This window comes from Equus caballus, chromosome 27 (genome assembly GCF_041296265.1).
Source record: "Equus caballus isolate H_3958 breed thoroughbred chromosome 27, TB-T2T, whole genome shotgun sequence".
Taxonomy (NCBI): domain Eukaryota; kingdom Metazoa; phylum Chordata; class Mammalia; order Perissodactyla; family Equidae; genus Equus; species Equus caballus.
This window is the reverse complement of record NC_091710.1, coordinates 53,287,785-53,301,265: the sequence shown is the minus strand read 5'-3', so window position 1 is coordinate 53,301,265 and position 13,481 is coordinate 53,287,785. Positions and strand designations below refer to the sequence as shown.

The window sequence follows — 13,481 nt, the reverse complement described above, 5'->3', positions numbered from 1 at the left end:
ATACTAAGGAGTTTTTGATTTATAAACTTGAAGATCACTTCAAATTCAAAAATCTTATAATCTGTCTCTGCCCATAAATATGATCTGATAAGGGCTACCTGTCCTTTTTTTTTTTCAAGTAATCCTTTTTAATTTAAGAATTATTATTTTATTTAGAGAAGCTTGACACAGTTATTCAAAAATCAAACATTTGAACATCAATGCTCTAATGTGTGCATCTTTTCAGATATTTCTACATGTGCATAGAAGTAGCTTGCCTTTTCCCTACACGAAAATGAGAACAAAATATACATACTATTTTGAATTTTTAACTCAACCTTTTACCATTGGAACACTTTCATATAGGCAATATAGTGTGTCACACAACAACTTACTGAGCTATTTTAGGATGATGGCTGGGTGAGCTCTAGTTTTTCATTATTAGAGACAGGGTTAAACAAGCATATATTGCTGCAGGATATATTACATTTCTGGGTTAAAATATCTGATAATTTAGAATTTTGATTGGTATGGCCAATTATCTCCCCCTTAAATTTTTCTAGATAGACAACAATAGTGTACGGATATGATCTCCCTATGCACTCGCTAACATGTGACATGTCAATTGTAGTTTCACAAATACATTAGGGAAAAAAATAATATAGTTCAATTCTCATTCTTTTGATCAATAATAAGTTTAGAGATATTTTCCCACATTTATTATTTATGTTTGTTCTCTTTTAAATACCTACTTATAGTTGTTGCCCATTTTTAGTCAGGTCCTAGACCCTTTTCTTCTTAACTGGACAATACTCTTTTTAAATTAACGTATTTCTAGGACAGTGTGGTGGGCAGACTCCTAAGGTGGCCCCGTGATCTCTACCTCCTGATGTTTATGCCCCTGTGGAATTCCCCTCCCCCAAGAGGTCAGCAGGACCTGGGTCTTGTTTCTAACCAAGAGAATAGGGTAAAAGTGACAGGCTACACGTGATTTTGTGTCCACGATTATGTGACTACATATAGCTTGTAACGCCTGACTTGCTGGCGTCTCTCCTTCCCTGGCTCGGAGCCCAAATGGGAAGTCCCACATGGCAAGGAACTGTGGACGGCCTCTAGGAAGTGAGGGTGAGCTCTGGCTAATGGTCAGCAATAAACTGAAGCTCTCAGTCCCACAACCACAAGAAGTGGAATTCTGCCAGCCACCTGAGTCATCACAGGAGTGAGTCCTTCTCCAGAGGAGCTTTAGAGGAGCCTGAAGTCCCAGTCAACACCTTGATTGCAGCTGGCGAGACCATGAGCAGATTTGTGTGACCCAGCAGAGCCATACACAGACCCCTGACCCACAGAAATTGTGAGATGCTGAAGGTGTGCTGGTTTAAGTGTCTGGATTTGCGGTAATAATGTTACACAGCAATAGACAAGCTAACATGAACAGTACCGGGAGGGAACACTTCCCCTCTATCTTCATAACTCTGTTTTCTAGCTCTTAACTGTTCCTAGGGGGGTCTAGTCCTGCATAAAGGATAAATGTGGGAAAAGAGGACCACATAATATGATCTTGCTATAAATATCTTCTGCTTTCTGTCTCTCTTCCTCCTCAAGTTGGGACAAAGAATGAGTAGTCATTAAAAGGCAAAAAATAAAAAATATCTTATTCTGATTTTAAGACTGCAAGAAATGACACCAGATCTCTAACTTACGTACTTTTTTCCCTTCTTACAGGTTCTGTTCTTAAATATCAAAGTAAGAGAACCCACTTCCAAAAAGAAATGATTGTCACTTCACCTTGTCATATAACACTTTATATTATTTTTATACCAACTCTCTTTAAAAGGCCTTTTATTGTCTACCCGTCTTAGAACTGAAAGAAAAACACATTTGCTAGGAGATATAAATCATACCCCAAAGTTCAGGTTGACTATCGTTCTGGGACTTTCAGGTCAGATGACTCCTCATCTTTCAAATATCCTGACAACACATCCCTTCTATTTCTCTTGTTGTCAGTGAAGAACACTGGAAAGGTAATTTTGTAATTGCAGTGGTAAAAGAAAGAGACTGATTAGTTCTTCTTTGTTCCATAATCCTCTTATGTAATTCTTTTACATTAAAAGGCTGAGAGACAAAATAGTCATGAAGATCAAAATGACAATTGTAGGTTGACGTATCAGCTGAACAAGCTCTAATATCATTAAATTATTATCATTAGAAGAAAAAAATGCAAAATCCCAGATACCTTCCTCTGTACACAAAGAGAAACAATTATGGGAAAAACACACACACAAACGAGTCAAATAAGGATGGCAAAATAATAACTTGGATACAGGGTTTCAAAGCTAATTATTTTGACAAGTTCTAGCCTAGGTATGTGAATAAATCAATCATACACAGCGACTTGGAGAAATCACTACTGTCACCTTCCACAGGTCATCTCTCTTCTATGAGTCTTTTCACAAAATATTTTCAACACATTAATTTGATTCAATAAAAAAATGGACAGAATCAAGTATACGAGAACATGTGTTTATTCTTTGAAGAAACAGTGAATGTACAAAGAATCTCTATGACAGTTTGATAGTTGCAAGAGCGTCTTTCAATCTTCCAGGACTTTAAGATCTATTCAGTAAGAATGATGTAAATAAACAAACAAAACCAGCAAAGAAACAACTTTTTTTAAAAAGATCCCAAACTCATGATTTCCTATGTTATAACCAATGATTGTGAAACATAGTAAGTGACAAAGAAATTTAGATGAAGGCAAGATTGGGTAATCAATTAACGGGAGAGGTAACTAGAAGTGAATTCCAAGTGGGTAGGCTTGGGATAGATGGAATCAAAGGTGCATTTAGGATGTGCATTAAACTGGTTCGGTTGAAGTGGAAGTCACTAACAGGAAGGACAAAGAGCTGGAAGAAGTGGAAGCCAGATTATAAAGTGCTTTGAAAGTCAGTTCAGGGGAAGCACGCTGTCTTCTGTAGAAGTATATACTTAAGATGCCACTACAAACTGCCGGGAAATCAGTAAACCAAAAAGTGCTTTTGTTACCCACCCAATGTTCTATTAGCATTATATTTTAGAGGTCATTACAACAAAAACAACGCTAATAGCAATATTCGTGGAATTTGCAAAAAAGAGTTTAAAAACGCCAAAAATTCTTGTTTCCAAGAAACAGATTCCCAAACTAAACAAGGGTTTCACCCATTGGCTGTAGGAGGAAAGAAGCAAGGAAGGACTAAAATATGCTGCACATTTGCCTATTTCAGAAAATAGTCCCGGGGGCTAGTTTATATTCCTTCACATTTGAACTTTTAGCTTTAAGGAGCTATAGAAAAAATTCTGAGGAGGATTTCAATAAGCATCAATATTTATAGGTTCATCTACATGCCTGACAGTTAACCTGGCCCTCACGAGGCTAAAAAACAAGAAAGGAGGGGTGCTTTCAGCTGTGCTCAGGCCAGATCGTAATATCCTCACCCTTATTCTCCTTGATTTTGTTCCTGTTCCCTTTCTCCTCCATTCTTTGAGGCTCTATCAAGATTCCACCTCTTACAGGAACTCCTCTCCAATATCTCAAGCACACTCTAATATTTGAGTAAATACTAATTAAGTCAAGTGATTTTAGTTTTTGTGGTTTTTTTTGAAGAATGAAAATTCCATAAATGTAATCACGAACTCAACTTCTTCTTTACTATAATGTGTAGGTAAATAGTAAAGGCTCATGAATTCCAGTGACATCGAACTGAGTGATTCTTGCTGGTGTACACCATAATTCTTCAAGTGAGCAAAATGATTACTAAAATCCTAGTTAAGAGTCTAGACTTCCCAAATCTCTGCTTTGGCTCCCAGGTTGTCAGTGTTAAGGATGATAACAGATTAAAAACATGTATATTTTCCTCAGATGATAGTAGTTCCACCTAAATACTTAAACCTATCAATAAATATAAGTAACTCCACTTAACAGTAATAGGATGATATTTTTCACTTGACTTTCTCTTGACACTATTTACAAATTTAAAAAAAAGAATTTATATTTTGAAAACTTCATATCATTTCCACATAAAATGGAGCATGCATTTCGAGTAGGTAACCTGCAACCTCATGTGTAGAGCCAACGCTACAAAGGAATATCTCAACAGCTGAATCTATCTTAGATTATTCACAATAATTATCTTTTATAAAGAAAAAACAAAAAGAACAAGAAATGCAAGATTGATGCTGAAGAAATTCACATTTCTAGTGCATAAAGGGAAGTATCTGCTCAATTCAGTTAATTTCTTGTAAAAATATGACCGTTCTTATGCTGCCAGGGTCCCTCTTCTCCTCTGTATGAAGTGCCAATCATAGCCTGCAAGTCCTATCTATCCACAGCTGTATTATACATCAAAGTACACCACTTCCTTAACAGTAAAAAAAAAAAGGAATAGTTTGAAACACAGAGACAAAAATTGTTGATGGCCTTTGAACACACTCTTATGGTCCATTCTTTCAAAGAAAAGCGAGTATCATTAAGTTCAGGAGAAACCATTTTCATAAGAAGGATCTCTGTTTAACTTTCTATAACCCTGAAGATTACCCATTTGCATAATAATCAAAGATTTGTAGTGTTGATTATCAATTTACTGATAGAAAAAGGAAGCGAAAATTCACTCAGAGTCATCAGGTAAGGTTTTAAGAACCATCATGAATGGTGAAAGTCCAGCATATATTTTACATGCATGTCAACTTCATGTAGAAAATTACTCACTTGTAAAAGACCAATGAAGATATTTTCTATTAAAAATAAGAGGAGAAATAAATAAGTTTCTCTGAAGAAAGGCATTGAAATTCACCAAGCATCTGGAAAAAGACTGCTTAGAATTCACAATTAATTTCAAAGGCCTTTAATTCATTAGAGATCACTCCCAAAATAATTCTAATTCTAATCTAACATTTAGCTCTTTCTTACATAACACTAATCATATCAGAGTATACTAAACCTTAAAAGAAAAAAATAAAATAAGTCATTCGCACAGTATTTTTATATGAAAGAGTGTAATTATCCCTTGAAGTCTTCCCATAATATAAACAGTACGGACATGGAGCTTGAATTTCCACTTTGCTGTAGAACTATTTTTTTAGAAAGATAAAACAGGATAGAACGATGAACATTGATAATGGAGGCACTAGTGATAAAGAAGAAATCTTCTGAGATAATTGCACAATTTCATAATATAGTATATTCATCATGAAATCAAGTGTGGGCTAATTAGCCTATGAAGGCTCAGTGAATATGTTATTAGATTTTGATGCTTTTTATTAAAAGGGAAGTAGGATAGATAGATAGGTAGGTAGATAGATAAATTGATAGATAATATATATACATATATAAATGCAGATTTCTGACATCACCCAAAACCCAGTTACTCAGAATCACTTGGGGGAGAGGCCTTAGAATTTGCATGTAAACAAGAACTCAGTTGATTCTCTTTTTTTTTTTTTTTGAGGAATATTAGCTCTGAGCTAACATCTGCTGCCAATCGTCTTTTTGCTGAGGAAGACTGGCCCTGAGCTAACCTCAGTGCCCATCTTCCTCTACTTTATATGTGGGACGCCTGCCACAGCATGGCTTGCCAAGCAGTGCCATGTCCCCACCCGGGATCCGAACCCGGGAACCCCAGCTGCCGAAGTGGAACGTGCACAGTTAACCGCTGCGCCATGGGGAGGGCCCCTCGGGTGATTCTTATACACACAAAGTTTGCAAAAGGGTATTCAAAAAGTCTACATCATGGTCATAATGCCAACTTCTACACCATAAAGCTGACGTGTTTAGTACAAAAACACAGAGTGTTGCCACAATATATTGGGGAAATCCTCAACGTCCTCAAAAGCTGCTTTGATTCCATTGGGACTGAAGTGACTTAGTTACCCGGAGAACTCAGAGAAAGGTGAATTTACATTGATAATATCTATATGTCATACTAGTTTTTCTTGAAGTATATTGAGCTGGAGTGTCTCCAAAGGACAGAAAACCAAAAAATAAATAAATGAAAGTTACTTAGAATGGGGCCAATATTTTATATAATTCAAATCTCAGGTTGCAATAATGGTCTAAAAGTGACTCATAAGTGAAAAAATTGGGAAATGGCACCAACAACTTGATTTCTTCATGCTTGTCATCTCCCCTGATCTCATATTGGGAACAAGGATAATTTTTAAATCACAAAGCATTATTCATGACTTACTACTTTCCAAACAATGGGGGCAGACTCACATTAAGATTATTAGCATTAAATTGGAAGTATCCCTTTTATTCTAAACTTATATTGGACAGAACGAGAATACCGAAATATCCCTTTTCTTTTTATAGTTTTCCCCAAGCTACAACTAGTACAAGATAAGGCAGGAAGATCTCAAACAATAAACTTCAAAATGTATGAGAGACATAAAAGATATAGTAGTTATTTTTAACAAGCGTCCATGCCTGCATGTTTTTTCATTCACCGAAGAACTTAGCTAGAGATAAATGTTGCCACTGTGGGTCAAAGTAACACCGACTCTAAATCAAGTTAATTTGAGGACATGTTATTCCTCAGTAGAATGTTTTGTTAAGTGAGAAATGATGAAATCTCTCATCCAGCTAGAACAAAGATGTTGGAGGATAAAGATGGTGTAACTTCCCTAAAGCACCGATGGAGTTTTCTTCTCCCAGAAATTAGGGGTTGATAGAAATGGTTTAAAGAAACTGCAACTTAACTCAAACAGGAAAAAAGTGTTTCATGTTTCATACTCTGCATCCCAAAACATTGCTCTGCTGGAGAAAAAAACCTACAAGTTGTGCTTTATTTCGACAAAGCTCCTTCAATCAATTTCAACCAGTTCAATGAAATAATGTTCTTCTTTTTTACATAATGGGAATTTTAATGCTGTTACTTCTCAATTTCAGTACTAGGGACTAAGTTTCACTCTAAACATAGACAACAATTAGTCAAAGGTCATTTAAGGTCATCTTAAAGTCAATTTGGAAGAAACTTATTTCCTTGCACTTAGGCAAACAACTAAATAGAATTAGTTGATTTTCATACCGATGATTTGTTCTGAAAGGGACATCCAGTGAGCTGTGTCTAGTGGCTGTACAATTCAAGGCAAGGTCAAAGGGTTGATTTCCTTCAGGACTAATTAGTTTCAATCCAGCCAAAGTAGCAAAGTGTCTGTTTCTTTGCTCCAGGTGGCACATCCAAGCCAGTTCCACTGTTTCAAATAGTAGCCACCTCTGTTGTTACCGTGGCCAGACCACAGAGTGGAATTGGTTTGATTTTATCAGTTACCACTGCTAGACCAGCAATCCAAGGTCCTACTCTACTGGCAAAAAGCCAACAGGCTTTTAAATAAGCCCATGCAACTCAAAGGTACAAATACTGTAGGCTGTATAATAGCTACACCTGACTCAGATTACCTCCGATTTATTAGCTAAACAAATAATATTAAAATAAAAGATGACATAGCTTTGTCATCTATTCAGTGCAAGGAGTACCCATTCAAGTTCTTCTTAATTTAAGAGGGAAAGGAAACTAACCAGAAGAAATATAAAAGGCCAAAGGGAAAGTCTGTTTAAATTGTATGTATGCAAGTTGTAGTGGCTTATTTTCACTATGAGCTCAGCAGAAAATCTACCAGAGGCATATTTAGAATTCAGTAGAGCACAGAGTATTTAATATGCCATTTGCATTTTGACAGCTTAGAAATGTCTACACTGGATTTGCTGGATTGGCTGCAATAAGCACGAACCGGCCACTGAGCCTTTGTTTATCTATTTCTTAAAGGAAGCTGAACCATTTTCTTGACATTTTCAAAGCTCTGCTGGTGTTTGTTTGAGACAATAAACTGAAGACTAAGGGAGCATTGCCCCCAGGAGGAGCTGTTTGCCTGCAGGAACTTTTAAGCACTGTAGTTGTGTCAGTCTCCTTAGCATGATTGGCCAGCTGAGAGCCAATATAAAAGTCGCGATTGCCCTTCCTCTGAGGCCTGTGTTACTGGGGATGCTTGAGACCTGGGAGAATTCTACTATTACTTTACTTCCTGCTATTTGGTTCTCTGCACTTGTTGAATGAGATGTCATTCTCCTACTAGTCAAGTTTACAAAACCTGCCACTCAGGAAGAAACTCTCCCCTTGGCTTACCCTTTGAAGGACTTAAAATCCTATACTAAGAACTATATAGGTGTTGCAGAAGCACTAGCTGAATTTATAGCGCTCGACTGAACAGTTCTGAATTGAAAAAGTAATTAATCCCCTTGCCAACGCAATAAAAAGTATACGCGATTTGCTAAGCAAGTCATGAATGCAGAAATATTAACTTCCTGTTAAATGGTCCACCTTTTTAGTAATTGATGGATTAGGGGTTTTCTATGAAAGCTGCTTATTCCCAGGAGTCCCTGGCTTTTCCAGGAGAGAGTATATGTGGAGCGGCCTGGCCATAAAGGAACCTGGCCAGCAAATGAAAGGTCTCAGCATCCTTCGTGATATGAATTGCTAAAAGGTAATTCATACAGAAGCATGCAGGTTTGGGAAGGCTTCTCTCTGTTTCTCTCTCTCTCTCTCTCTCTTCCCGTGTGAGTTACGTGGTTTCTGTGGACATTTGGCAATGCATGCTTAAACCTCTTTGCTGAGTGGGTTAGTCAATGTTAGAAGTGCGAATTTTGATAAACACTCCACCTTTCTCTGGCTTTTTCTGGTGAGATCACAGGGCTACTATTACATGTGCTGCTTTTTAGGACGCTTTCTGAGTAAAACCTGCAAACAAGTTCATTGTCCTTGCTGCATATACGCAAAAAACAATTAAGAAGCAAAGTTTGCTCAAACAGACGGTAGATCCGCCACGGAAAAGGGGCGCAGATCTGAGAGCCCACGAAATGAATTACTCCACCTATTTACTAGATGAAAATACGTAAAGCTTTCTTCCCTCTCCCTCGGCCCCTGCAAATATGCTGCTTTTAAGGCGGTAGGCACACCTGGGACTCAACCTTTACAAAACCATTAATATCCAAAAAGAAAACATCAAAAGCGAAATCCGGGTTCCCCCAACGCTGTATTGAAGCGTAAAGCACAGTCAACTGAAACTGATGATCGGATACCGACGGTACCGGGTTCTAGTGACCACAACTGCGGCTGCCTCCAGCCTTTCACGACTCCGCAAACAGGTCACGAATTACGCCCCACGCATCAAAAACTCTCCGCCGCCTTCGGCTCAGCGGGAGCCGCCACCTGGGCTCACAAGGCGCAGCTCCCAGGGCAGTGGCAGGCGCCTTCCCCGGGGCTCCTCTCGGGAAAGCCCTACTGCGCGCAGGCGCCCCGGGGCGCCCCTGGAGAGGCTGAGCCACGGAGGCTGAATGCCCACGTCCCCAGGAAGAGGCCCGACCTTGGCCACCAGGGCTTTACTGGGCAAGGGGAATGCGACCCGACCCCACCCCAGCGGCCAGAGCACACAAACGGCGACTCCAGCGCTGGCGTCACCAGCTTCCTGCCTGCAGCCCACTCCCATCTGGTCCCTTGCGCTCGCACTTGACCCTGCGGGGCGCAGGGAAGAATCGCCCCTGTTCCTGTGGGCCCCGCTGGGGTGATAAAGGAGCCGCGCGCACCCTCCGCAGCCTGGGCTAGTCAATAGCATAAGGAGTGCAGCCAACCCGTCCCCTCCACCCGCAAATACACACATACAGGCACACATACACATATCCTACTATCGCACCGGGTAGGCTAAGGATCTGGGACCCTGGACTTCACTACTTGGCTTCTCCATCTCGGATCCGGAACGCCCAGGGCGCAGATGGCGATTTCCAGGCTTGGGGGGCGCCCAGGATTTTGCGCCCCTTTCCCTGTCGGCCCCGGGATTGTCCCGGGCAACCCCTGCACACCACCAGCCCATCTACACCCTCCCTCCCCGCCCCCACCTGAGCCTAGCTCCTAGGCCCACCCGCGTGGGGCCGAAATCCGCCCGGCACACACGTGTACGGATTATTAAGCAGCCCAGGCATGGCCAGTGCCGTCTCCACGCAGCAACCCCTGCTAATTGCGGGGGAAGGGCGCTCGGAGCGCGCGGAACCGTGGGGAACCGATGGTGCGTTCAGAGACTGAGCTGCCTGCCAGGGGAAGGAGGAGGCCGGGCCCAGCTGGGCTTTGAGTGCAGGGGGAAAGGCCAGGAAGTTTTGTGGAGTTGCGTAGTAGCTGTTTCCTCTCCACACCTGAGCTTGGCTGGGCAAGGCCGGGTCCTCTCCCCCAGCCCTTGCCCAGACCCATGAAACACACATCCGCGCACACCTCCCAGAGAGAGTCCTCTTTGCCCTCCACTTTTCCTGCTCCGCCTCTCGGCTCCCGGCCAGACCAGTGCGACCGGAGGCCGCTGCCCGCCCGCCCCTGCTCTGCTGGCTGTGCCTTTGCCGCGGCTCCACAGCTGAGCCCGAGGCGGGGCGTCTGGACCGAGCCTGGCGGGTAGGCAGAGAGTCGGTGTCTGCGGGAGGCTCCTCATTCCCGAGCGACCAGGAGCTTGGGCAAGGAACACCAACCGTCTGCGCTCCCTGGGATCTTGGGGCGCATTCCCACAGACACCCTTTGCGAGGGTGAGTGTGTTTGTGGAGGGGCTGGTGCCTAGCGGTCAGCCCTCAACCGGCCCTGGTCGCCAGGTGGAGAAAGCCACCGGGAGGGAAAGCCTAATCTGCCATTCTCTCCACCTCTCTCCAGGCCAGGCCCATCTGGAGTTTCCTAATGGAACCAGAGACAGTCCTCCTTCGCCTTGTCAATCACCCTTGAATCTGGAACACTGAAGGAACAGAAAATGGGTGAAAAAGAAGATGGAAGAATCTAGAGAGGAAAGGGGATTTTTATGTGGGAAAGAGCAAATGGCCATTAAAAAAGAAACCCCACAAGATTTGTACTTTATCCTTTAAAAAGGAAAAGAAAAAAATCTCTGTAGATATATTCCCAGGAGTGGGACGATGGGTGTTGACTGATAGAGCATCCAAGAAGGCTAAAAGGAGGAAATGGGGGCAGGCACTTTCCGATGTGAAAATCAATCAATATCCCCTCTCTCTACACTCTCTCTCGGAATCAAGAGGGAGCTTGTTTTCTTTGCCAGAGAATAGACAAGTGCAGGAGCTCCTGCCAGCCCCGAGGTTGCAGCCTGTAGGCTAGTTAGGGGAAAACATTCCCTAACTCATCTCAAGGAGAAAACCAAGTTCACAGAGCTCCGAGCCCCAGGAGCTACCCAGGGAGCCTCCTTCTCCTGACCAGGGAGGGGAACGAGGGGAAGAACCCGGAGACCACAGCGAATATATCTGAGCTGGAATCCCAGCCAGGGCTCCCCGCTTTCCTCACGCACCTCGCCAGCTCCTTCCAAGTTGCACGGAACGAAGTCCGGGGAGAAGAAGGCGGGGGCGAGCTCACCGAGGTAGCTACTCCTCTCTCCCTGACGACGCTGGAGGGGGAAGGAGGAACCGCGGAACGGGCGCCAGGGTGCAGGGAGCCCAGCTGGCGGGCAGGTTTGCCTGTTGGTAACCCAAACCCCTAGAGAACCCAACTTGCGAGGCCGGCTTGGCCAGGGCCACTTGCCCAGCTGCTCTGGGTCCGGGGAGAAAGTCCTGGGAACCACCCCCAGCCACCCTGACCCGTTGTACCCACATCTTGAAGGAGGCAACGCCGCCCCGCCACAGCGCAGTTTCAGCCCAACTCGGGTTTCTCTCCCCTCTCTCTAACAACCCACACCACCGAGAAAAGAGAGACATTTCGTTTCAGCCCAAGTGAGGGGGAAGGAGAGGCGGGGGTGGGGCGGGGGAGAGGAGGGTTGGGAAGAACGCGATGGAAGCTCGGCTCCCGGACATTGCATTCCCCAAACGTCCGCGATGGAGAGCCACCCGGCAGATGCCAGCGACTCGGCACCCTTCCCTCCTCAAAACAGACACTTGCGTTCGCAAACGGGGCCTCGGAGGGTTCGCCCATCTCCCCCGGCAGCAAGCAAGCCTTCTTACCCTTAGCTGCAGTGAGGAGCCCCGCGCACAGAACCAGCAGCACCAGAAGCAGGAACAGCGACTTGAATTTCCTCCACGCAGTCATGTCTGCAGATATTCCACACGCACACGACACCGATGGCTCTTCTCAGATGTGCCCGTCTCCTCCGAGGAACGGCAGGGCTATGAACAGAGCCAAATAATCACCAGAGGGCAAGGCGAGCAGGAGAGAGATCCCTGTCCCCAGACCGGCCGCGCATCCGACGCCTCCTGCAGGTCTGAGCACCCGGCTCGCTTCCCTCTCATAGCATCGGGTCCGAGCCACTGCAGGGCTGAGCTACTCCGAGCACCGACACCAGGCTGGCGGGTCTGGGGCCAGGGACGAGCGCCGGCCGAGCCGGGCAGGAAGGCACCAAGGCGGCGAGGCTGCGGGAGGGGGCGAGGCGGGGAGAGGAGCGCGCGCAGCCGGGAGAGACCTGGAGCGGAGGCAGCTGGAGAGAGAGCCAGCGAGTGGGAGCCGCGGGAGGGAGGGGGCGCGGGGGGAGGAGATCCAGTCTAGAGAGGAAAGGCGGAGAGCGCAGAAGACAGGCTGCTAGCGGCACAAGGAGCCGCTGCCGTGGTGGCTGGACTCAACCATCCCTACCCACAGAGAGGGGAAGGAGGCTGGGCACAACGCAATCCTAGACAGAGCCCAGCCTCGGGCCCTGGGCTCCCCGCGCCGTGCTGCGCTCCATTCGGACTCCAGCGCAGCAGCGCGCAGGCTGGAGAAAGGAGACTTGTTGGGCGCCGGGGTAGGGGACACCCACGCCACACACCGGGACAGGCGATGCAACGGGGCAACTCGAGTAAACTAGAGGGATTCAGAGGGGCCAGAGGCTGCCTCCATCTGCTGATCTCTCTGACCAGAAAGAAGACCCCTGAATAACTTAGAAAAGAAATGCAGGTGGAAAGAGTACCTGCACAAGCTCTAACTCCAAGCTAGAAAAATAAACATTAAAAAAAAATTTTAGAAATCATCTTTGGCGAGATGACTATGTATTTGCAAGGAATTACAACGATTTTCCTGTTTCCTGCCTTAGGTTGTGTTAGGGTTATCTGTGCACAAACTTCAGGTGCAGATTAAATCCAAAATTAGGAAGACTCTCCAGAATTGATAGCCGGGTCTGGTTTTGAGAGATGGCATGTTGGCTCTCTTTCAGGTGAAACTCTATGTAAAATTCATTGGGTTCGGCAGGGACTTGAAGAGAGAAGACATAGTGCTCCTGAGAATGTGCTAAGGGATGAAGGTAGGAGACGGACAGAACTCTAGAAGAGCAGAACTTGACAGAATGAACTAGGTTTCATCCACATCCCCAAACTGAGGAAGTATTCCTGCAATCTCTGGGGAACATGTGAGGCAAAGCATTTTAGGGGAAGGTGATAAGTTTATAGAAAAAAAAAAAACCATAGGTTAGTGCTAGTATTCACAAAGAGACATTTAAAGGATTCCCCATTCTTAACCAAAAAGATTTAGGTAATTTCACTACAGGATTGG

General features: G+C 44.4%; 1 protein-coding gene across 2 annotated transcripts in view; it reads right to left on the bottom strand.

Moving 5' to 3' along the window:
• Positions 1-12,690, bottom strand: part of CSMD1 (CUB and Sushi multiple domains 1) — a 1,833,881-nt gene extending 1,821,191 nt beyond the window's left edge. For both annotated transcript variants that reach the window (XM_023630572.2, XM_023630573.2), the window contains exon 1: positions 11,969-12,690. In XM_023630572.2, the coding sequence (XP_023486340.1) occupies positions 11,969-12,053 (85 nt within the window). In that variant the 5' untranslated portion in view covers positions 12,054-12,690. The remainder of the gene's footprint in view (positions 1-11,968) is intronic.
• Between the last annotated feature and the right edge of the window lie 791 nt (positions 12,691-13,481).